This window comes from Cydia amplana, chromosome 25 (genome assembly GCF_948474715.1).
Source record: "Cydia amplana chromosome 25, ilCydAmpl1.1, whole genome shotgun sequence".
NCBI classification, from domain to species: domain Eukaryota; kingdom Metazoa; phylum Arthropoda; class Insecta; order Lepidoptera; family Tortricidae; genus Cydia; species Cydia amplana.
The window spans coordinates 499,301-526,634 of NC_086093.1; the positions used below are offsets into that span (position 1 = coordinate 499,301).

The 27,334-nt window shown below is 47.3% G+C and overlaps 1 protein-coding gene across 1 annotated transcript in view; it reads left to right on the forward strand.

Moving 5' to 3' along the window:
* The window catches only part of LOC134659547 (protein mahjong), a 67,489-nt gene extending 46,489 nt beyond the window's left edge, over window positions 1–21,000 (forward strand). Inside the window, exons 26-34 of the mRNA XM_063515213.1 lie at window positions 818–909; window positions 1,265–1,461; window positions 6,906–7,003; window positions 7,483–7,560; window positions 8,693–8,813; window positions 9,290–9,447; window positions 16,408–16,486; window positions 19,142–19,251; window positions 20,894–21,000. Of these exons, the coding sequence (XP_063371283.1) occupies window positions 818–909; window positions 1,265–1,461; window positions 6,906–7,003; window positions 7,483–7,560; window positions 8,693–8,813; window positions 9,290–9,447; window positions 16,408–16,486; window positions 19,142–19,251; window positions 20,894–20,971 (1,011 nt within the window). The 3' untranslated portion in view covers window positions 20,972–21,000. The remainder of the gene's footprint in view (window positions 1–817; window positions 910–1,264; window positions 1,462–6,905; window positions 7,004–7,482; window positions 7,561–8,692; window positions 8,814–9,289; window positions 9,448–16,407; window positions 16,487–19,141; window positions 19,252–20,893) is intronic.
* Window positions 21,001–27,334: the final 6,334 nt, after the last annotated feature.

Here is a 27,334-nt window from a genome sequence, read left to right on the forward strand (position 1 = left end):
AAATAAGAAGAAACTGCTACCAGAAAAGTGGGTTAGGTTAGAACTGTAACCCCCCCAAAGAAAAAGAAACTTCAATCTGAAATTTGTTTTGTATATTATTTCAACGTTATACCTTTTTATACTTATCATAAACGATATTATATGTAAAGTTCATTATACATAATAAAATTATAGAATTCATTGTTATACGTATCGCACGTTATACTTATTGCACGTTATGCCATTCAAAATTATACTAATTGAATTTATATATTCTGAGCAATATATTATAGGTTTGTATACGTTCTATTACTTACCCCCGAGGAGCACACCTACCAGGTGCACGAGTCCTACATCTACCACATGCAGGTAAGTCGACAGTCAAATAAATCATTTTCAAGCAACTACACGATTATTTTACTGTGAGTTGATAACCACTAAAGGAAGGAGTCCACAAACGAAGCAGAAAGCTGTTTCGTCACAGGGAGATGGCCCTCTTAGCATTGGCTTGCAATCCATCTAGGAGAAGGATACTCCAAAATTAAATCCCGGTATGGAGTTACCGTAAGGCGCGAGTAGGGTCCAACCTGAAATAAGCGGCAGATTCCTGCAGCCGACCTGTCTCGCGTATTGGCTCGCTTTTTTGTGGTTTAAGACAGTGAAGCCGAGAGGCTGCTTTTTTCCAACATTTATCCATATTTTGCTTGTTGAATATATAGGTCAAACTAAATAACTTTTACTATGGGACCTAATTTTGGTAGAATAGTGAAGCAATATTTTAGTAATTGCGATACTAGGCAAAATAACGCCTTATACAACTGTTTGTTTCACATAACAGGCTAGTCGAGATGGTCTACTGTTGCTGGCGTCTGCCACCACGACGTGGCGGCCGCTCTCCGCGCTCTGGAACATGAAGGAATTCGAACAAATGTAAGTAAGGGCTTGTGCACAAATACCGCCCGTTTGACCCGTTTTGTGACGATATTATTATTAATTTTGACCATAGAGAAATATAAGTAAAGAAAGAGTGGTAACTCCATACATCAGTTTTCTTATCAAAACGCGAGTTATTTCGTAGTCGACAATCTAGCGTCAAGTCAATTGTTCGAAAATCGCGTGTCATTTATATCTTACCTGCGGCACTGTTTGGTTTACATTTCATCGTTGTTCGCTGTACATTGCTGCTTTTTGTTCGTTTCCTAGGGATACCATACCATCCTTTAGTTTGCTTTACATTGCTACTGACATATCCAGCTTGACAGATTATAAATGGTTCTATTTCTAGGTTCCAACTAGACAACGAGGAATACGTAGAATTTTCAAAGATGTCTGACGACCGCATCATCGGCACGAAGGGCGAGACGGCGACCATCTTCGACACGCGCACGGGACGAGAACTGCTGACCCTCGCGCCGAGCATTTCGAACCAGTACGCCAAGAACAGAGCCACCTTCAACCCCACCGACGAGCTGGTGCTGTCAGGTACACACACAGACAGACAGACACCAACTCCAACCAGTACGCCAAGAACAGAGCCACCTTCAGCCCCACCGACGAGCTGCTGCTGTCAGGTACACACACAGACAGACAGACATACACCATCTCCAACCAGTACGCCAAGAACAGAGCCACCTTCAGCCCCACCGACGAGCTGCTGCTGTCAGGTACACACACAGACAGACAGACATACAGACACCATCTCCAACCAGTACGCCAAGAACAGAGCCACCTTCAACCCCACCGACGAGCTGGTGCTGTCAGGTACACACACACAGACAGACAGACAGACATACACCATCTCCAACCAGTACGCCAAGAACACAGAGCCACCTTCAACCCCACCGACGAGCTGGTGCTGTCAGGTACACACACAGACAGACAGACAGACAGACACCAACTCCAACCAGTACGCCAAGAACACAGAGCCACCTTCAACCCCACCGACGAGCTGGTGCTGTCAGGTACACACACACAGACAGACAGACAGACATACACCATCTCCAACCAGTACGCCAAGAACACAGAGCCACCTTCAACCCCACCGACGAGCTGGTGCTGTCAGGTACACACACACAGACAGACAGACAGACATACACCATCTCCAACCAGTACGCCAAGAACAGAGCCACCTTCAACCCCACCGACGAGCTGGTGCTGTCAGGTACACACACAGACAGACAGACAGACAGACACCAACTCCAACCAGTACGCCAAGAACACAGAGCCACCTTCAACCCCACCGACGAGCTGGTGCTGTCAGGTACACACACACAGACAGACAGACAGACATACACCATCTCCAACCAGTACGCCAAGAACAGAGCCACCTTCAACCCCACCGACGAGCTGGTGCTGTCAGGTACACACACAGACAGACAGACAGACAGACACCAACTCCAACCAGTACGCCAAGAACACAGAGCCACCTTCAACCCCACCGACGAGCTGGTGCTGTCAGGTACACACACAGACAGACAGACAGACATACAGGCCCGCACGGGAAGAGAACTGCTGACCCTCGCGCCGAACAACTCCAACCAGTACGCCAAGAACAGAGCCACCTTCAACCCCACCGACGAGCTGGTGCTGTCAGGTACACACACAGACAGACAGACAGACAGACACCAACTCCAACTAGTACGCCAAGAACAGAGCCACCTTCAACCTCACCGACGAGCTGGTGCTGTCAGGTACACACACAGACAGACAGACATACAGACACCATCTCCAACCAGTACGCCAAGAACAGAGCCACCTTCAATCCCACTGACGAGCTGGTGCTGTCAGGTACACACTCAGACAGACAGACAGACAGACACCAACTCCAACCAGTACGCCAAGAACAGAGCCACCTTCAACCCCACCGACGAGCTGGTGCTGTCAGGTACACACACAGACAGACAGACAGACAGACAGACCCGCACGGGAAGAGAACTGCTGACCCTCGCGCCGAGCATCTCCAACCAGTACGCCAAGAACAGAGCCACCTTCAATCCCACTGACGAGCTGGTGCTGTCAGGTACACACACAGACAGACAGACAGACACCAACTCCAACCAGTACGCCAAGAACACAGAGCCACCTTCAACCCCACCGACGAGCTGGTGCTGTCAGGTACACACACAGACAGACAGACAGACAGACACCAACTCCAACCAGTACGCCAAGAACACAGAGCCACCTTCAACCCCACCGACGAGCTGGTGCTGTCAGGTACACACACACAGACAGACAGACAGACATACACCATCTCCAACCAGTACGCCAAGAACACAGAGCCACCTTCAACCCCACCGACGAGCTGGTGCTGTCAGGTACACACACAGACAGACAGACAGACAGACACCAACTCCAACCAGTACGCCAAGAACACAGAGCCACCTTCAACCCCACCGACGAGCTGGTGCTGTCAGGTACACACACACAGACAGACAGACAGACATACACCATCTCCAACCAGTACGCCAAGAACACAGAGCCACCTTCAACCCCACCGACGAGCTGGTGCTGTCAGGTACACACACACAGACAGACAGACAGACATACACCATCTCCAACCAGTACGCCAAGAACAGAGCCACCTTCAACCCCACCGACGAGCTGGTGCTGTCAGGTACACACACAGACAGACAGACAGACAGACACCAACTCCAACCAGTACGCCAAGAACACAGAGCCACCTTCAACCCCACCGACGAGCTGGTGCTGTCAGGTACACACACACAGACAGACAGACAGACATACACCATCTCCAACCAGTACGCCAAGAACAGAGCCACCTTCAACCCCACCGACGAGCTGGTGCTGTCAGGTACACACACAGACAGACAGACAGACAGACACCAACTCCAACCAGTACGCCAAGAACACAGAGCCACCTTCAACCCCACCGACGAGCTGGTGCTGTCAGGTACACACACAGACAGACAGACAGACATACAGGCCCGCACGGGAAGAGAACTGCTGACCCTCGCGCCGAACAACTCCAACCAGTACGCCAAGAACAGAGCCACCTTCAACCCCACCGACGAGCTGGTGCTGTCAGGTACACACACAGACAGACAGACAGACAGACACCAACTCCAACTAGTACGCCAAGAACAGAGCCACCTTCAACCTCACCGACGAGCTGGTGCTGTCAGGTACACACACAGACAGACAGACATACAGACACCATCTCCAACCAGTACGCCAAGAACAGAGCCACCTTCAATCCCACTGACGAGCTGGTGCTGTCAGGTACACACACAGACAGACAGACAGACAGACACCAACTCCAACCAGTACGCCAAGAACAGAGCCACCTTCAACCCCACCGACGAGCTGGTGCTGTCAGGTACACACACAGACAGACAGACAGACATACAGGCCCGCACGGGAAGGGAACTGCTGACCTCGCGCCGAGCATCTCCAACCAGTACGCCAAGAACAGAGCCACCTTCAACCCCACCGACGAGCTGGTGCTGTCAGGTACACACACAGACAGACAGACAGACAGACACCAACTCCAACCAGTACGCCAAGAACACAGAGCCACCTTCAACCCCACCGACGAGCTGGTGCTGTCAGGTACACACACACAGACAGACAGACAGACATACACCATCTCCAACCAGTACGCCAAGAACAGAGCCACCTTCAACCCCACCGACGAGCTGGTGCTGTCAGGTACACACACAGACAGACAGACAGACAGACACCAACTCCAACCAGTACGCCAAGAACACAGAGCCACCTTCAACCCCACCGACGAGCTGGTGGTGTCAGGTACACACACAGACAGACAGACAGACATACAGGCCCGCACGGGAAGGGAACTGCTGACCTCGCGCCGAGCATCTCCAACCAGTACGCCAAGAACAGAGCCACCTTCAACCCCACCGACGAGCTGGTGCTGTCAGGTACACACACAGACAGACAGACAGACAGACACCAACTCCAACCAGTACGCCAAGAACACAGAGCCACCTTCAACCCCACCGACGAGCTGGTGCTGTCAGGTACACACACAGACAGACAGACAGACAGACACCAACTCCAACCAGTACGCCAAGAACACAGAGCCACCTTCAACCCCACCGACGAGCTGGTGCTGTCAGGTACACACACAGACAGACAGACAGACATACAGGCCCGCACGGGAAGGGAACTGCTGACCTCGCGCCGAGCATCTCCAACCAGTACGCCAAGAACAGAGCCACCTTCAACCCCACCGACGAGCTGGTGCTGTCAGGTACACACACAGACAGACAGACAGACAGACAGACACCAACTCCAACCAGTACGCCAAGAACACAGAGCCACCTTCAACCTCACCGACGAGCTGGTGCTGTCAGGTACACACACAGACAGACAGACAGACAGACACCAACTCCAACCAGTACGCCAAGAACACAGAGCCACCTTCAACCCCACCGACGAGCTGGTGCTGTCAGGTACACACACAGACAGACAGACAGACAGACACCAACTCCAACCAGTACGCCAAGAACACAGAGCCACCTTCAACCCCACCGACGAGCTGGTGCTGTCAGGTACACACACAGACAGACAGACAGACATACAGGCCCGCACGGGAAGGGAACTGCTGACCTCGCGCCGAGCATCTCCAACCAGTACGCCAAGAACAGAGCCACCTTCAACCCCACCGACGAGCTGGTGCTGTCAGGTACACACACAGACAGACAGACAGACAGTTACATCGAATCCTCTTGCGGAAATTATTATTATAGCAGTAACTATCAACCCAACTGGTGACATACGATCGTATATGACCAAAGCAGATGGACAGACGTACAATCTCACTCCTTTATTAGTAGGTAGTTGTGTCTGTAACCTCCTACTGTCTCTATGGCATCGTTGCTCCCAAACGGAAAAATCAATTTAGACGCGTTTTTAGGGTTCCGTACCTCAAAAGGAAACAACGGAACCCTTATAGGATCACTCGTACGTCTGTCTATCTGTCCGGCCATTCCCCCCTTTACTCTCCGAAACTACTGGGTTTAAAATGTTGAAAAAATACACAAAATAGTTCTTTACCTATAGATGACAGGAAAACGTATTAGAAATGTGCAGTCAAGCGTGAGTCGGACTTAATGTACCCTTGGAACGTGACCCCGACTCGCGCTTGGCCGGTTTTTAAAACCTAAAATTAATTATTATAAGTTATATTATTATATTGTTTAATACACTAGCAGCTGATGCGTGTATATCACTGCACTTGTTTTTTTTTAACGATTAATGTTCATTTTTTTGTTGTTTTAAGTGTTTGTCAAGTCTGTTTTTAAAACTGTTCACTGAAGGAGCACATATCACTGTTTCTGGTAACTTATTCCACTCACGTACGACGCGGTTCGATAGAAAGTGCTTCCTAGGATTGCTTGTACTGGGAACTCGAATAATCTTTGAGCTGTGGCCTCTTAGACGATGATTATAGCTCATAACAAACAGGTCCTTTAGTTCAGGTAAGTCATAACATAGAGAAAAAAATACATAGAGTGCTCACTCCATACATCACTTTTAGTACCAAAAAGACTATTAGCATCTAGCATCGAGTAGCGGAACTATCAGTACTGCTACTTGACAATAGATGTAGCACCGACCGGAAAGTCTTATGCTGTTGAGATAAGACTTTCCAGTCGGTGCTACATCTATTGTCAAGTAGCAGTACTGATAGTCCCGCTACTCGATGCTAGATGTAGACACTGAAATTAATAGTCTGAACTGATGTATGGAGTGAGCACTCTATGTATTTTTTTCTCTATGGTCATAATAATCATGTATGATCTTGAATGATTCAATGAGGTCACCACACTGTCTTCTTCGCTCCAGGGTTGTCAAACCAAGATTGGGGACAAATCTAAGGGTTCCAATTTATTTTTAATACGAGGTTGGTTATTCATCTATCTGTATGTATGTCTTTTCAGATGGCGTGCTGTGGGACGTGAACTCTGGCAAGGAGATCCACAAGTTCGACAAGCTCAACCAGACGCACAGCGGTGTCTTCCATCCAAACTCGCTGGAAGTAAGCATTGCTGTTTGATTAACTAGCGACCCGCCCCGGCTTCGCACGGGTAACCAATTATACATAAACCTTCCTCTTGAATCACTCTATCTATTAAAAAAAACCGCATCAAAATCCGGTGCGTAGTTTTAAAGATCTAAGCATACAGACAGACAGGGAAGCGACTTTGTTTTACACTATGTAGTAAAGCATGTCCATAGTTGTTAGTAACGAAATTTACTTAGAGCAAATGTTCGTACAGTCATGTGTAAAAATATGGATGCACTCATCATACTCAAAAATATGCCCCATAGTTCTTATGTCAGCAAATTAAGAACTAAAATTATATGCACCCATATTTTTACACTTGACTGTACAAATACAAATATCATAGCCCACAATCCTTAGGCAGCTTTCCATGATAACGGTAAGTTTTTCATCTAGTCTTTTTTAACAAAATCCATTAGGTATATAAAATAAACTCATTTTTTTTCTTACAGGTAATATCAAATACAGAAGTATGGGATTTAAGAACATTCCATCTACTTAGGACAGTGCCAACTTTAGATAAATCAGAGGTGAGAGAAATTATAGTTTATTTATAAAAAATGAAATAAAAATAATATGTTGAAACTTGAATGAAAACCCGCTAATATTATGATATACTTGGTCAAGCAGATCTTGTCAGTAGAAAAAGGCGGCAAATTTGAAAAATGTAGGCGCGAAGGGATATCGTCCCATAGAAAATTTGAATTTCGCGCCTTTTTTTACTTGACTAGCTATATTTCTCTTTTTTTCTTTGTTAATAATTCGAAGATGTACTCCCACCATAATTTTATCCTAATACCTTATTTTCTTGTATTATTACGTGTCCTCTGCACCTCACAAGAGACACTGTATGATAACGCATACGTGTCGTTCTTGGCATTCACGTATGTGTCGTATTGATTGTGTGATAACGCACACGTGTCGTTCTTGGCATTAACCTTTTGGACGCCAATTACCGATATATCCACACCGTAGGTTCAACGCCAAAGACCGATTAGTCGGTCACATACCACAGAGCAACATAGCTTAAAGCTTTGGATTCCTCCGAAAACGGTGCCGTCATATTACGGCCGCTATATAGCGTTGACTGACGTCACTAGAACGTTGTCTATGTAAACAAGATGGCGCGGTTTCCTAGACGGCGTTACGTTACGTTGATTGTCAACGTAACGTAAGATGACGGCCGTCATGACCTTGTCGATAGTTTCGTGAACGTTTTATTAGATAGCGGTGACGCCATTTTGAATAAATGACACGAGATTTGAATAAATGATTCCGTACTACGATTATTTTCCTCTTCTGATGATATTTCATCCTCCAAGTAAATTATAGATGATCAAGCAAATCTTGTCAGTAGGAAAAGGCGCGAAATTCAAATTTTCTATGGGACGTTATCCCATCGCGCCTACATTTTTCAAATTTGCCGCTTTGACCTTGGTGGCTGACGGTGTGTTATGACGCCGTGGTACTTTCCACATGTCGCCACCGTAAAGACGGCCGTCTTTTGCTGCCGCTATATGACGGCCGTCATATGACGGCACCGTTTTCGGAGGAATCCAAAGCTTAACGCTACCGTATGTGTGGCAGAGGGGGTAGCGCGACTATGCTATGTCTAGAGGTTGGATTGTCTGTGGTTAACACCTACATGATGTGGTATTGCAGGTGATCTTCAACCCGTCGGTGTCGGCGCTGTACGCGGTGTGCTCCGACCAGGACTCGGAGGAGCGCAGCCAGTTCGACACCAGCTTCAAGACGCTCGACCCCTTCGACTACTCCAGTATAGGTAAAAAACAAAAAAAAATGTGATGTTTGGGGATTTTTCATTCGGATTCACACCGCCATTTCTGTAACTTTAGCAGTGTAAAATAAGAATAAGAAATATTTATTTGCACATAAAATAACATAATACAACATCAATTCGTTGAGACAAACAGAACATAAATAATTGTGCTAAAATCATAATAGGTATGTAGTAGTAAATTTATTAATACCTAGTGAAGTAAATTTTTTTTTTTTTTTGTTTTATTACGTGAGTTCAAGTCCTTAATCTTATAACACGTTCACTGTCCCAACTGTCAACTGTCAACCTTACGGCCTTTTAATAGAGGCTTGCCGTGACAGGCGTGGGGCACGGGACAGTGAACGTGTTAAATAAATAAAAAAACAAAATTCAATGAAAACCTTTTCACTGAAACGCCATTTGCGTTGGTTTTTGATTGCCTATTTCAATGACGGTTTATGATATATTTTGTTCGACAGCGACTATCGACGTGAAACGCAACATCTACGCGCTGAGCGTGAACCGGTGGGGCACGCAGATCAGCGTCGTCGAGAACATGGGAGACTTCGACCAGATGCAGGAGTCGGCCGTCAAGATATACGACGTGGGCCGCAAGCGGGACCACGACGATGACGCGGTGAGTGTAGCGCCGAGAACGACCATAGGCGGCAACATGGCGACCGAGACCAGGGGCAGGAGTCGGCCGTCAAGATATACGACGTGGGCCGCAAGCGGGACCACGACGATGACGCGGTGAGTGTAGCGCCGAGAACGACCATAGGCGGCAACATGGCGACCGAGACCAGGGGCAGGAGTCGGCCGTCAAGATATACGACGTGGGCCGCAAGCGGGACCACGACGATGACGCGGTGAGTGTAGCGCCGAGAACGACCATAGGCGGCAACATGGCGACTGAGACCAGGGGCAGGAGTCGGCCGTCAAGATATACGACGTGGGCCGCAAGCGGGACCACGACGATGACGCGGTGAGTGTAGCGCCGAGAACGACCATAGGCGGCAACATGGCGACCGAGACCAGGGGCAGGAGTCGGCCGTCAAGATATACGACGTGGGCCGCAAGCGGGACCACGACGATGACGCGGTGAGTGTAGCGCCGAGAACGACCATAGGCGGCAACATGGCGACTGAGACCAGGGGCAGGAGTCGGCCGTCAAGATATACGACGTGGGCCGCAAGCGGGACCACGACGATGACGCGGTGAGTGTAGCGCCGAGAACGACCATAGGCGGCAACATGGCGACCGAGACCAGGGGCAGGAGTCGGCCGTCAAGATATACGACGTGGGCCGCAAGCGGGACCACGACGATGACGCGGTGAGTGTAGCGCCGAGAACGACCATAGGCGGCAACATGGCGACCGAGACCAGGGGCAGGAGTCGGCCGTCAAGATATACGACGTGGGCCGCAAGCGGGACCACGACGATGACGCGGTGAGTGTAGCGCCGAGAACGACCATAGGCGGCAACATGGCGACCGAGACCAGGGGCAGGAGTCGGCCGTCAAGATATACGACGTGGGCCGCAAGCGGGACCACGACGATGACGCGGTGAGTGTAGCGCCGAGAACGACCATAGGCGGCAACATGGCGACCGAGACCAGGGGCAGGAGTCGGCCGTCAAGATATACGACGTGGGCCGCAAGCGGGACCACGACGATGACGCGGTGAGTGTAGCGCCGAGAACGACCATAGGCGGCAACATGGCGACCGAGACCAGGGGCAGGAGTCGGCCGTCAAGATATACGACGTGGGCCGCAAGCGGGACCACGACGATGACGCGGTGAGTGTAGCGCCGAGAACGACCATAGGCGGCAACATGGCGACCGAGACCAGGGGCAGGAGTCGGCCGTCAAGATATACGACGTGGGCCGCAAGCGGGACCACGACGATGACGCGGTGAGTGTAGCGCCGAGAACGACCATAGGCGGCAACATGGCGACTGAGACCAGGGGCAGGAGTCGGCCGTCAAGATATACGACGTGGGCCGCAAGCGGGACCACGACGATGACGCGGTGAGTGTAGCGCCGAGAACGACCATAGGCGGCAACATGGCGACTGAGACCAGGGGCAGGAGTCGGCCGTCAAGATATACGACGTGGGCCGCAAGCGGGACCACGACGATGACGCGGTGAGTGTAGCGCCGAGAACGACCATAGGCGGCAACATGGCGACTGAGACCAGGGGCAGGAGTCGGCCGTCAAGATATACGACGTGGGCCGCAAGCGGGACCACGACGATGACGCGGTGAGTGTAGCGCCGAGAACGACCATAGGCGGCAACATGGCGACCGAGACCAGGGGCAGGAGTCGGCCGTCAAGATATACGACGTGGGCCGCAAGCGGGACCACGACGATGACGCGGTGAGTGTAGCGCCGAGAACGACCATAGGCGGCAACATGGCGACCGAGACCAGGGGCAGGAGTCGGCCGTCAAGATATACGACGTGGGCCGCAAGCGGGACCACGACGATGACGCGGTGAGTGTAGCGCCGAGAACGACCATAGGCGGCAACATGGCGACTGAGACCAGGGGCAGGAGTCGGCCGTCAAGATATACGACGTGGGCCGCAAGCGGGACCACGACGATGACGCGGTGAGTGTAGCGCCGAGAACGACCATAGGCGGCAACATGGCGACTGAGACCAGGGGCAGGAGTCGGCCGTCAAGATATACGACGTGGGCCGCAAGCGGGACCACGACGATGACGCGGTGAGTGTAGCGCCGAGAACGACCATAGGCGGCAACATGGCGACCGAGACCAGGGGCAGGAGTCGGCCGTCAAGATATACGACGTGGGCCGCAAGCGGGACCACGACGATGACGCGGTGAGTGTAGCGCCGAGAACGACCATAGGCGGCAACATGGCGACCGAGACCAGGGGCAGGAGTCGGCCGTCAAGATATACGACGTGGGCCGCAAGCGGGACCACGACGATGACGCGGTGAGTGTAGCGCCGAGAACGACCATAGGCGGCAACATGGCGACCGAGACCAGGGGCAGGAGTCGGCCGTCAAGATATACGACGTGGGCCGCAAGCGGGACCACGACGATGACGCGGTGAGTGTAGCGCCGAGAACGACCATAGGCGGCAACATGGCGACCGAGACCAGGGGCAGGAGTCGGCCGTCAAGATATACGACGTGGGCCGCAAGCGGGACCACGACGATGACGCGGTGAGTGTAGCGCCGAGAACGACCATAGGCGGCAACATGGCGACCGAGACCAGGGGCAGGAGTCGGCCGTCAAGATATACGACGTGGGCCGCAAGCGGGACCACGACGATGACGCGGTGAGTGTAGCGCCGAGAACGACCATAGGCGGCAACATGGCGACCGAGACCAGGGGCAGGAGTCGGCCGTCAAGATATACGACGTGGGCCGCAAGCGGGACCACGACGATGACGCGGTGAGTGTAGCGCCGAGAACGACCATAGGCGGCAACATGGCGACCGAGACCAGGGGCAGGAGTCGGCCGTCAAGATATACGACGTGGGCCGCAAGCGGGACCACGACGATGACGCGGTGAGTGTAGCGCCGAGAACGACCATAGGCGGCAACATGGCGACCGAGACCAGGGGCAGGAGTCGGCCGTCAAGATATACGACGTGGGCCGCAAGCGGGACCACGACGATGACGCGGTGAGTGTAGCGCCGAGAACGACCATAGGCGGCAACATGGCGACTGAGACCAGGGGCAGGAGTCGGCCGTCAAGATATACGACGTGGGCCGCAAGCGGGACCACGACGATGACGCGGTGAGTGTAGCGCCGAGAACGACCATAGGCGGCAACATGGCGACTGAGACCAGGGGCAGGAGTCGGCCGTCAAGATATACGACGTGGGCCGCAAGCGGGACCACGACGATGACGCGGTGAGTGTAGCGCCGAGAACGACCATAGGCGGCAACATGGCGACCGAGACCAGGGGCAGGAGTCGGCCGTCAAGATATACGACGTGGGCCGCAAGCGGGACCACGACGATGACGCGGTGAGTGTAGCGCCGAGAACGACCATAGGCGGCAACATGGCGACCGAGACCAGGGGCAGGAGTCGGCCGTCAAGATATACGACGTGGGCCGCAAGCGGGACCACGACGATGACGCGGTGAGTGTAGCGCCGAGAACGACCATAGGCGGCAACATGGCGACTGAGACCAGGGGCAGGAGTCGGCCGTCAAGATATACGACGTGGGCCGCAAGCGGGACCACGACGATGACGCGGTGAGTGTAGCGCCGAGAACGACCATAGGCGGCAACATGGCGACCGAGACCAGGGGCAGGAGTCGGCCGTCAAGATATACGACGTGGGCCGCAAGCGGGACCACGACGATGACGCGGTGAGTGTAGCGCCGAGAACGACCATAGGCGGCAACATGGCGACCGAGACCAGGGGCAGGAGTCGGCCGTCAAGATATACGACGTGGGCCGCAAGCGGGACCACGACGATGACGCGGTGAGTGTAGCGCCGAGAACGACCATAGGCGGCAACATGGCGACCGAGACCAGGGGCAGGAGTCGGCCGTCAAGATATACGACGTGGGCCGCAAGCGGGACCACGACGATGACGCGGTGAGTGTAGCGCCGAGAACGACCATAGGCGGCAACATGGCGACCGAGACCAGGGGCAGGAGTCGGCCGTCAAGATATATGACGTGGGCCGCAAGCGGGACCACGACGATGACGCGGTGAGTGTAGCGCCGAGAACGACCATAGGCGGCAACATGGCGACCGAGACCAGGGGCAGGAGTCGGCCGTCAAGATATACGACGTGGGCCGCAAGCGGGACCACGACGATGACGCGGTGAGTGTAGCGCCGAGAACGACCATAGGCGGCAACATGGCGACCGAGACCAGGGGCAGGAGTCGGCCGTCAAGATATACGACGTGGGCCGCAAGCGGGACCACGACGATGACGCGGTGAGTGTAGCGCCGAGAACGACCATAGGCGGCAACATGGCGACCGAGACCAGGGGCAGGAGTCGGCCGTCAAGATATACGACGTGGGCCGCAAGCGGGACCACGACGATGACGCGGTGATTGTAGCGCCGAGAACGACCATAGGCGGCAACATGGCGACCGAGACCAGGGGCAGGAGTCGGCCGTCAAGATATACGACGTGGGCCGCAAGCGGGACCACGACGATGACGCGGTGAGTGTAGCGCCGAGAACGACCATAGGCGGCAACATGGCGACCGAGACCAGGGGCAGGAGTCGGCCGTCAAGATATACGACGTGGGCCGCAAGCGGGACCACGACGATGACGCGGTGAGTGTAGCGCCGAGAACGACCATAGGCGGCAACATGGCGACCGAGACCAGGGGCAGGAGTCGGCCGTCAAGATATACGACGTGGGCCGCAAGCGGGACCACGACGATGACGCGGTGAGTGTAGCGCCGAGAACGACCATAGGCGGCAACATGGCGACCGAGACCAGGGGCAGGAGTCGGCCGTCAAGATATACGACGTGGGCCGCAAGCGGGACCACGACGATGACGCGGTGAGTGTAGCGCCGAGAACGACCATAGGCGGCAACATGGCGACCGAGACCAGGGGCAGGAGTCGGCCGTCAAGATATACGACGTGGGCCGCAAGCGGGACCACGACGATGACGCGGTGAGTGTAGCGCCGAGAACGACCATAGGCGGCAACATGGCGACTGAGACCAGGGGCAGGAGTCGGCCGTCAAGATATACGACGTGGGCCGCAAGCGGGACCACGACGATGACGCGGTGAGTGTAGCGCCGAGAACGACCATAGGCGGCAACATGGCGACTGAGACCAGGGGCAGGAGTCGGCCGTCAAGATATACGACGTGGGCCGCAAGCGGGACCACGACGATGACGCGGTGAGTGTAGCGCCGAGAACGACCATAGGCGGCAACATGGCGACCGAGACCAGGGGCAGGAGTCGGCCGTCAAGATATACGACGTGGGCCGCAAGCGGGACCACGACGATGACGCGGTGAGTGTAGCGCCGAGAACGACCATAGGCGGCAACATGGCGACTGAGACCAGGGGCAGGAGTCGGCCGTCAAGATATACGACGTGGGCCGCAAGCGGGACCACGACGATGACGCGGTGAGTGTAGCGCCGAGAACGACCATAGGCGGCAACATGGCGACTGAGACCAGGGGCAGGAGTCGGCCGTCAAGATATACGACGTGGGCCGCAAGCGGGACCACGACGATGACGCGGTGAGTGTAGCGCCGAGAACGACCATAGGCGGCAACATGGCGACTGAGACCAGGGGCAGGAGTCGGCCGTCAAGATATACGACGTGGGCCGCAAGCGGGACCACGACGATGACGCGGTGAGTGTAGCGCCGAGAACGACCATAGGCGGCAACATGGCGACTGAGACCAGGGGCCCAAAAAGTGACATCCGCTTGTATTACAAGTTACAAGCTTTTGAGAAACGGGCCCCTGATGCAGGAATCGGCCGTCAAGATATACGACGTGGGGCGCAAAAGAAACCACGATGAGTGATGAGTGATGACGATGGTTAGTCACCACCATAGAGAAATAAGGATAGAGTACTAACTCCATAGTTCCATACATCAGTTTGCTTACCAAAACGCGGGTTATTTTCGTAGTCGACATCTAGCGTCAAGTAGCGGATTTATCAGTATTGCTACTTGACAACAATGATATTATATAACCATAGATAGGTTATACTCATACTTGAGGAGCACAAAAAATACTTCCATATGTATTTCTGTGCCTACGAAGAAATCTTTGTTATTAATGATTAGTTTTCTCATTACATCCATCTTTGTCACACTCGTTGTTAAATATAAGGTCGTTTCTTTCTCTTTCGGTGTGCGGGAGCTCGTTAGCACGTGCACATTTCTCGCTTGTCCAGCCGCGTCTAAAGGAAACTTGTCCAATCTGTCACAAGCGCTTCGAACGCCTATAACCTATCTTGAGTTATAAATCATTGCTTGACAATAGATGTCACGAGTGTCGCGACTGCCGAAGTATTTAGTCGCAAGAATGAATTAACAATACCACTTTTAACCTTCTCATTTCATGTGCTGTTGAATAAAAAAAATCTGTCTATCCTCCTAAGCAGCCATACAAACACAAACATCCAAAATTTGCCACTGATATTTGAACCTAAATTGTAGGAAATAGAGTTGATTATGCGCTGTTTGAAAACTGAACGAAACAAAGCAAAAGCGACTCTTTTCCAATCGAACATGGTTTAAATTACATCGAACTGAATAGGTACTATAGGTAGGAGCTTGGGCCTTAGGAGGCTAAAGATAAAAGATAAAGATAAAAGATAGTTTATTCAAGTAGGCATAATTACAATGCGCTTATGAACGTCAAATAAAGCTACACCGGCTCCAACCCTACACCTCTGCCCCGAGAAGATTTAAATCCCCCCTCAATTGGAGGAGGGTATCCCATTATGGGACCGGCAACAACCTCGGCGGGACACATCTTTTCAAAAATAATTACATCTTATAATTAACATGCATTACGAGAAAATAAGGAAAAAAAAATTTTTTTCTATGTCAATAATTTTATTCTGAAATAAATTATTTGAATTTGAATTTAATTTGAATAATGTGTTGTGTTCAGGAGGAGGAGGACGAGGAGGAGATGGCGGGCGGCTCCGAGAACGACGACAACTCCGACTCCGGCTCCGGCGACGACGAAGGTGAGTCACGTCACGTCACGTCACGTCACGTCACGTCACGTCACGTCACGTCACGCCACGTCACGTCACGTCACGTCACGTCACGTCACGCCACGCCACGTCACTTATTCGGAAAAGGGCTTTTTCTTCACTGCTAGGGGGGGGGGGGGACCCTTTCTGTTCTGTTCTAGGGATTTATATTTTTATTCTATACGATTTATTCAACTTAAATAATATTTTGAAACATAATAGCTTCCTCAGCGGGGGTCTAAAGCGCTGGTGGCCTAGCGATAAGACCGTGCGACTTGCAAATTGCGATCCGGAGGTCGCGGGTTCAACCCCCGGCTCGTACCAAGGAGTTTTTCGGAACTTATGTACGAAATATCATTTGATATTTACCAGTCGCTTTTCAGTGAAGGAAAACATCGTGAGGAAACCGGACTAATCCCAATAAGGCCTAGTTTACCCTCTGGGTTGAAAGGTCAGATGGCAGTCGCTTTCGTAAAAACTAGAGCCTACGTCAATTCTTGGGATTAGTTGTCAAGCGGACCCCAGGCTCCCATGGGCCGTGGCAAAATGCCGGGACAACGCGTGGAAGAACGCGATTTTTTCAACTTAATGAATATTTTGAAACATAATAGCTTCCTTATACTCGTAGGTGATGTGAGAAGCAGTACGTGTCGCATAATAGCAACATTATTTAACGTTTATTTTTTAGGCATGAAAAGATAGCAAATTAGGCAACCTATCTGCCATTTTAATTTGGCGAACGATGTACCAAACACCCTGTATTTTAGAATACCATCGCCGTGCATGAATCTAGTATTTTAACTGGATCAGGCATGACAGGTGGGGGAAATGACCGAATGGGATAGTCTTATGTATCTTTCAGTAGGAGTAGCAGCGAAAACGCTATTATTGTCTGTCCTTGTCACAGTCTCACATTTTTTATTATTCCCCACCGTAAATTAGTATGGATTATGGTGGGTAACAAATAAATTCGACCAATCATAGTGTCGCATTGGGGTCTCTATTGTTTCCCAAATAGTTTTAAGCCATAATGTATTGTTTGCCCGCATTTTCGTGAGTCATAATTCATTTGGTTCAGAAACGCGTCACTTTTCAGGATTGTCATAAAACATACCTAACCTAACCTGTCTATAGGATAACCTGACGAAAATCCTGAAATGTTAACGGTTTCAGTTTTATGACTAATGATAATATGACAAACAATACATTATGACTTAAAATGTTATGGGAAACAACGGGACCCCGTCGCATTGCCTATGTTTTGTCCCTCACGGACGCACGCGTATACCATATCTATAGGATCCTACCATCTGTGTCGCCGTGTGTTCTCATAATCTGTAATAGGCTACATGACTAATTTTCATTTATGGTATCAATCGATGGGGTTTGTTTTTAGGATCAAATGTCTATATGGGACCCATTGCATTAAAGTAACACAAAAGTCAGAAATTGTAGTCAAAGGCCGACAGTCGCACTTCACTCGCGAAACGCCCTATACAAAACGGCCAGAAGCCGTGACGTCATCGCCCATTTTGTAGTATGGACAAAACATGAAAATTGCGTTTTTGTCGGTGAAATATTGCGTTTATGTATATAGTTGCAATACAATATTTTTTTTGGATGAAATGTAAGGAATCGAATGGTACCCTTACTTTTATCGTTTTTGGAATTTAAAAAAAACTTAAATTTTGAAACTATCAGGCCCTGTATTTTTGTATTTTTTCAATATTTTATTTTAATATCTCCATTATTGTGATAAATTGCTGGTTTGCTATCTATTTTACTAGATTTTGTTATAAAATTCAACATGTGTCGTCATCCCTATTGATGGATGACCCCCAGGTGATGTGAGAAGCCGCATGTGTCACATGATAGCAACATTGTTGCCACGTTGGGCGTTAAAACTTGAATTCCTCACTACGCTCAGGCTTATATAGCTGGTCAACCAAATCTTGTCAGTAAAAAAAGGCGCGAAATTTAAATTTTCTATGGGACGATATGCCTTCGCGCCTACATTTTTCAAATTTGCCGCCTTTTTCTACTGTCAAGATCTATTAAATATATTAGAAACGGGTCACTCACGTATTTTAAGTCGAAAAACGCTCGACATGTTTCACTTCGTACCTAGAAGTGTCATCAGGAGCTTGCGTTTACGGCGGCGGACCGGCGCCGAAACATGTCGAGCGTTTTTCGACTTAAAATACGCGAGTGACCCGTTTCTAATATATTTAATGTCTTTGTCTCACGGAAGTTTTGTTGTCAAGATCTAGTTGACCAAGTATATTTTATAATTGTCATAGAGAAATATAGTAAGACAAGAGTGCTCACTCCATACATCAGTTCAGACTATTAATTTCAGTGTCTACATCTAGCATCGAGTAGCGGAACTATCAGTACTGCTACTTGACAATAGATGTAGCACCGACCGGAAAGTGTTATCTCAACAGCATAAGACTTTCCGGTCGGTGCTACATCTATTGTCAAGTAGCAGTACTGATAGTTCCGCTACTCGATGCTAGATGCTAATAGTCTTTTTGGTACTAAAACTGATGTATAGAGTGAGCACTCGTATTTTTTTCTCTATGACCATACCTATAGGATTCTACCATCTGTCGCCGTGTGTTCTCATAATCTGTAATTGTGCAGCTTCCAACCTGCTCCGCAACGCTGTGATGGAGTTAGCCGGCGCGAGCTCCGGAGACAGCTCGCACGATGACAATGAGCGCCCGCGCCGCCGCCGCCAGCGCCGGAGACGGGTGAGTGCGCGCCGCCGAACCAGACGCCAAAATGACGCTCCCATACAGTGTTGGCAAAAAATCAATTCGAATTGACGATTGATGATTGAGGATTGACCGATCAATTCGAATTGACGATTGACGAAACTAATTCTAAATCTACTGATTGAAGATTGACGTTTACTAATCGTTAATTCGAATTGATTCAATCGGATTGACGCGTCAATCAGAATTGAATCTATTTGATTTGAATCAATTCGGATTGATCAATTCGCATTGACGCGTCAATTCGATTGATCAATCCGGATTGATTTAGTTCAGATTGATGCCAACACTGCTCCCATACAATCATAACGAAATGCTGACTTTACATGCAACTTGGCATGGACATTAGAGTAACATATAAGCAAAGACAATAGACATATTCGTATATAACTTCGTATACAGGGTGCTTCCTGTAACAGGAGCAATAAATTAAACTAAAGGCTGTACTCCTCAAACTGACCAACATTTGTTCAGCGACTTTTGCAAATTATGAACCCTTTAGACTTCTTTTTCATACAAAATAAATATTGCCTTCAATGTACGCTGACATCAGTGTTTGACGTTGCTTGTCACCAGGGATGTTGCGGATGCAGATTTTTTGACATCCGCGGATGCGGATGCGGATGCGGATTTTTAAAGGCTCACATCCGCGGATGCGGATGCGGATGCGGATGTCAAGATTAGGTACTTAGAAAACGTCAAATATTACATTTTTAGTATTTTTTTATTAAAAAAACCAAACGTTTAGTATTTGAGCAAGAATATAGGTGCGTTATATTTAATAAACAGTAACTTCGCCGGCTTTTCTGGATCTAGACGATTTCGTTATAGGTAATGACGAAATTACCTAGCACTTACGCCGCCGCTAAGACGTTCCTGTACCGACTTGTTCAACATCCGCATCCGCATAAGCTCCGCATCGATTTTATGCGGATGCGGATGCGGATGCGGATGTTGAAAATAATGCGGATGTTCCGCGGTTGCGGATGCGGATGCGGATGTTCGCAACATCCCTGCTTGTCACGCTTTAAACATAACAAAATTTGCAATACATTGCGGTTTGGAATAAACTTTAAAGTGTAATAAAAATCAAAACATGAGTTATTTTCAAAAGTTGCTGAACAAATGTTGGTCAGTTTAAGGAGTACAGCCTGCAGTTTAATTTATTGCTCCTGTTACAGGAAGCACCCTGCATATAAGTATATGTCTGGTACTAGTTTTTGTTGCTTAAAATATAATACAAAAAAAGGCAGCGAATAAAAGTTTTGTATGTATAACTTGTACTCTATTTTAATTGTATTAGGAGCGTGCATGAACTGTAGGGGGCAGCACAGGATCCGTCAGATTTTTGGCGCGAGACCATTAAATGTGAAGTTTAAGCTTCCGATGTAGCCCACTAGATGTCAGAACCTGCTATGCATAAAACACTTACGAGAACGGTAAATGGCGGCACTTGCTTTGCTTACATGTTTATGTTTCCGATTCAGGCCACAAGATGGCAGACTCCAACGCGCACAGCGTTATTACATTCTTACATTAAGCTATTAGCCCCAGCTACTCGCCGCTAGATGGCGCCACATGCTTCCTCTCCCCTTTACTAACTCGCTCCCGTTTCCAGCCGGCAGATGGCGGCAGCAGCGACAGCGACGACGACGACGTGCGCCTCGACGACATCATCCAATTCGAGCTCGACTAGCAAACAATACACGTGTTCACTTTACTGCCTGCCGCCTTTCATTTACCATAGAGAAAAAAATACATAGAGTGCTCACTCCATACATCACTTTTAGTACCAAAAAGACTATTAGCATCTAGCATCGAGTAGCGGAACTATCAGTACTGCTACTTGACAATAGATGTAGCACCGACCGGAAAGTCATGCTGTTGAGATAAGACTTTCCGGTCGGTGCTACATCTATTGTCAAGTAGCAGTACTGATAGTTCCGCTACTCGATGCTAGATGTAGACACTGAAATTAATAGTCTGAACTGATGTATGGAGTGAGCACTCTATGTATTTTTTTCTCTATGCATTTACTTACCACCATTAAGGCTTCGTCACACTGGCGCGTTTTCCGAGCGCGGCGTGAAGCTTTGGATTCCTCCGAAAGCGGTGCCGTCATATAGCGGCCGTCTCCATACTAAATAATACGGCTAAATATGGATGTCGTAGTATTTGTATGGAGACGGCCGCTATATGACGGCACCGCTTTCGGAGGAAACCAAAGCTTGAGCATCTTATATGTAAAAGCGGCGCGCCCCGCTCACGCGCCGCCCGGAAAACGCCGGAACAGGGTTGTGTTGAGACATGTAATGATTTACAATTTTACACATAAGACCTTTTGTACACACACTGAGCAAGGAATAAATGAAATGAAACGCGCCTGTGTGACGAAGCGTTTAGGGCCCATTTAGACGATGCAGAACTCGCATGCGAGTTTCATTACATTGCGGGTTTTGATCGGTCGGTTGAATTGGACGTAACCAATAGTCCGCAATGTAACTAAAATCGCATGCGAAGAAAATAGAGTTTAGTTTCAAATTCTCCTTGTCCCTACTTTACGAAATATAAAAGAGTACTACATGACTTTTATCAGTTTAAAAACGCCATCTATTAGAGACATGACACACTATTTAGACAACTTGATCTATGTTTGTGTTAGCTTACAAAGTTACGACTACTCATCAACAGATGGCACTTTCAATGTAAGCAGAATCATTTCTAAGTAGGTTTTCACTACTCGACAATAGATGGCTTCTTGTCATAAGATGTTCTTTAGATTTTTTACATATGTATTAATAATTTTATTCATTAAAGTACTAATATGTACATAAAAGTCCCTTTTACTCAATTATTTTAACCATTAAATTTGATGAAATGTAATGATTGAACCATGAAATGTAATGATTCCTTAAACAACCGTGAATGGCCAATAATGAATGTACTTATTCTTTAATTAACCTTTAGGACGCCAATGACGAATATATCAGCACCGCAGGGGCAACGCCAAAGACGTATTAATCGGTCACATACCACAGAGCAACATAGACCTACGTGCACATGCATAAAGTTCAATTTCAGTTTTGACACTTCGGTGACGTGTCGTCCGAATGACAGCTTTTGTGTTTGACGCGGCGTCGAAAAGGTTAAAATAGGTACAGTCGGCCAAAAATGTGGTCTACCACCCTACGGTTGAGGTTCGTTTGAACGTCATGAGACAACAAGGTCGATTTACTTTAAACTCCGTTAGAAAAGTCAACCTTAGCGATCGTTAGATCTCGCTGAAACTTTTGTCAAAACTGGTAGACCACTTTCTTGGCCTACTGTACCTAAATTCTTGGGATTAGGTTGCCATAGCTGACCACAGGCACTTTAATATGCAGAGTAAAAACGGTAAGATGTAGAGGAGTTAACCTTAACCTAGATAATGTTGATGATTTAGCTTCGTCAGGAATTCATAATTAAACACGTTTGTTATTGTATTATGTTCATTTAATGCACTTTATTATTATTTCGTATCATAAATAATATGTTTGGTATATCACAATTTGTTTGTTCTTTACTCGCCGAAATATCTACGTAAATACATTTAGGTATACTTAAGAAAAATAAAATAAGTAGGCTACTGTTTACATAGAGTTCTATAAAAATCTTAAAAACTATGTTTTGATACTCATTTCAATAAATTTTCGTTTTCGTTATTTATTTACTTATACGGATGTTTTATTAATATACCGCCTAAAAAGTGTTAGATTACGTTCTTGGCCAAATCATTTGGTTTTTTAAAGCATTGATGTTTTAAAAACTCAAATGATTTGGCCATATACCTATACATACACTTTTGGATAGGTACCGTCAACCAGGGTGAAAGGGATGGCTGGGGTGAATAGGGACATAAACTTAAAATGTGATTTACATGACAATTCCTTAATAACTACTTACACAAATTGTATCATATAACATCTACTTTAGGCGTGTCCAGACGAGACAGTTTTTTGCCAATCTGATGAAATTGTCCGATCAAATCAGGACGTGCGGACGCAAACGCCAATTTGGCTCGCCGAATGCGACCGCCGATTATGACCGATATTACCGATATAAAATGGGGTGCGGACGCAAGAATACCTATTTGTGACGCTAGTATTTTCGTTATGGAGCATTTAATTTAACTTAAAGGGCTCAAATATCACCATATGAGTATGTTACGATTCATAAGTGCTTGTTGCTAGGCCTACATGAATAAAGTATATTTTGACTTTGACTATTGACCATAAATTTTAAATTGGTGAGTAAATTGGAGATTGACGCCAATTTCATTTCTGATCAAATCAATAGAGTGATACAATTTGTATGCGTATTTTTTAAGAAATTGTCAGGTAAATCACCGTTTAAATTTTGTCCCTATTCACCCCAGCCTTCCCTATTCACCCCGGTTGACGGTACACTTTTTAGAGAAACTTGGACATTAGAAGTATTAAATCGGCAGGTAAAGTGACGAGAAATCAAATATATAAGTAACGTTACCGACTAGGAGACTCGCCTCATCATGGCACTTCTTACGTAGGTACTTGCTACGTACCTAATGATAAGTATGATAACATTAGTAACATATTGATCCACAAATACTAACATGAGACTTTTATTAAACCATTTTTGGCATACTTGTGTCTAACCACCTTCCAGCTGCGATAGCACGGTCGCATTTTTATCGCTTGTCACCATACCTGTCACGTTCTAATAACAAGTATGTAGGTGCGAAAGTGCCGGGCATAGCTAGTGACAGATGATAAAAATGGAACCATAATGCGGCCGCTGTGTGTACGGATAGGTAGAAATGTTGTCGCATTGCGATCAAAAGTTGCCAACATGAAAACTTTCGATGCCAGTTTCTGTGAAGCGTCTGTCTTTACATGTACAGTCAGAAAGTCAATTAGTTTAACACCCGCATACAACTATGTATGTATGTATGGAGGGGTGTTAAGCTAATAGTTTTGCCGACTGTACCTACATTGTACAATTCTCTACTCTGACAGATTTGAGATTACATACGAATCGTGTAACTCGCTTATGGTTGTTACAATACGATTATTATTACGCTGCACAAACTTCTTCAATGATATATAACTATGTAGTACGCGCTTATCATTTTAGCCTATTCCATGAATGTTACAGAGAGGCAAAGCCAAAATTAAAAATATGTATCTGATTTATGAACGTAACTCCTACGTTGAACGGTTCCCGCGCTGTCAACTGTCAATGTCATTGTGTTTATTCATGTTAGCCTAGACCATTAGGGCTTAATAAAATATAACTTTTTTAATAGGAAATAATAGTAAATATATAATAAATATGTGAAAAAATAAAATATTAGTGTACGACAGTCCGACCAATTACAAAATTGGAAGAAAATACAAGAAGATTGAAGAAGAAAATGCTACTTTCGCGACCAAGGTCAAAGGCGGCGTCGTTTCGTGGATAGCATGACTATCCACCCGGACATGTTGCATATCAAAATAAGAATCTAGCAGCATCATCATCTCCATCTCCGCCAGCGGCGTAGAGAAAAAAGCGATTTTCGCGTGGCGTATAAAAAGCAATCTGTGCCCTCCTCGCTCGCCAGCGACCGAATGTACATATCTAAAATTCCGAAAGAAAATAAACGCAAGGTAAGAAATATTTGTTCATGATTTTCGACGTTTGTGCTAACCTGTGCATTCTGGATTTTTTGGAACACTATTCTAGCTAGGTGTATATCTGTCCGCTAACTGCACATGGTGACTGAGCTGTGCACTGCATTCTGGAGCACTATTCTAGGTGCATCTGTCTGCTAACTGCACACGGTGGTTGTGCTGTGCACTGTGCATTCTGGAGCACTATTCTAGGTGCATCTGTCTGCTAACCGCACACGGTGGTTGTGCTGTGCACTGTGCATTCTGGAGCACTATTCTAGGTGCATCTGTCTGCTACCTGCACACGGTGGTTGTGCTGTGCACTGTGCATTCTGGGCCACTATTATAGGTGTGTCTGTCTGCTAACTGCACATGGTGACTGAGCTGTGCACTGCATTCTGGAGCACTATTCTAGGTGCATCTGTTTGCAAAATAGCTATACTAAGCTTTTTGGAGTACTAACCTAGGTATCTCTGATGATATTTGGACTTGGCTTTCACATACTAATACTAGGTGCATTCAATGCCAGTATCTTTGGGGCATTGTGGTGTTGTCACTTATTCCTTACTAACAGCACTGAGATATGGCTCATATCCTACCTGCCAATGGCAGTGGAAGGCCACAAGTCTTGCTAGAACTGGGTTTTGTAGACTAGACACGGCTCTTAACCCCATGAGTTAATCAATGTGGTATGCAAAATTAGGCCGTCTCTTGGTATGTACTATGACTTCAAGTAGGTGAATTAAAACATTTATTCTTATTTCAGCAAGCAAGGAATTAAGCGAGTAAATCTTGACATCATGGGACGGAGGCACCAGAAATTTGGATATGGAAAAATCCTAATAGGACAACCTCGTTGTTTGTTTTCAGATGTACAATTAAGAACATTACAAAACCAGTATGACCCAAACAAGATTATGCAAAATAATCTGCGCTGTAAAAATTTTATTGGTGCTCTATTGGTGAGATGCTTGTCAGTAAGGAACAAGGCTAAGTATTTGTTTGCTAACTGTGATGATTTAGCTCTCAATCAATTTTGTGCTGAAACCGGCTATGACAAGCTGGTGTCGCTTTTAAGTGACTGACCGTCTTTTGTGTGATTATCATCACTGAGAATCTTCGCTAAGGCAGTGGTCCTTTAAATACTAAAGCACAATAAATGGCATTAGAGATTTTTTATTTTATTTTTAAACATGCTGTCGACAAGTGATATTATAAGAAAATCTAGCAGAAAAACGAATGGCTTACGGCCCGGTACTTCAACTTCAAGGGCTCAATTATCAATCATATTTTCCAATGTATGTTTTGCTGTTACTTGTATTTGTTTCATATAATAAAGTATTCATTTAACATTACAACATACAAAAACCCTGGTCAAAAGCAGCGATAAAGAAGCGGAGCAACACTTTCCTCTCTGCAGTCACAATGTGGTCGCACTCAAGTGACATTACAACAGCCTGTGTTCATTTAGAACAAATTCTCAAAAGCTGTGGTTTATTTAAATACACTTCTTTAATTGCAGTGACATCATATTCAATATTTACAAGGATTTTGTCATACAAAATTAAATTTTTGTCAGTGCCAATACCGAAGGTTACAATTCCGAAATATGATCAATTCTGTGAAATTGATAGTCAAATACTAGAAAACTATGTGACTGTGATATATACTGTGTGTATATGCCTATGATGTTCTTATAAAATAATGTACACTTTATACAGTTTAATATTGACTTTAATATTTTCTCTACCAAATCCTAAGAGAAATAAATACAGATACCTATATATTTAAGAAGTCAATTTATTGCAACTAAGCAGTTTAACCCGTCAACTCCCAGGTGTGACGTCACCCATAAGCGTTCTGGCTCAAATCTGAGCCGTGGGATCTGACAGGTTGTCAACAGGGAATTGGAACTGTTATGAAACTAATGAAGTAATGACAACATAAGTCCAATTATTAGACTATTAGACTAGGTGTCGATATGTGTCAGACCTTTCATGAAGTGTCTAAGATCTAGAGGTCACATAATGAGCAATTGTTTAGATTATATATCTATTGTTGAAGCTCATTATTATAAATGTTTTTTATACTATGTAGGTGCATACATATACAAAATACACTTAATTAGTCTTGATACCATTACCTATATGCAGCTATAATCAAATGAAACTAGCTCCTTAGTACTTACCTCAGAAAGCTGGGTAATACTAGAATTATTTCTTTAGCCGATAAGGACAAATACAAACTTAAACAACAGATAAAGTCCTTTATATATTGGTCGCATTGTTATTAGTTTTAATGAACTTTGCTCATATAAATGGGTTGTTGTACCTATAGCTACAAGTTTGGCCAATGAATATGGTTATGTGTGTATTTAAAGAGCTGAATAG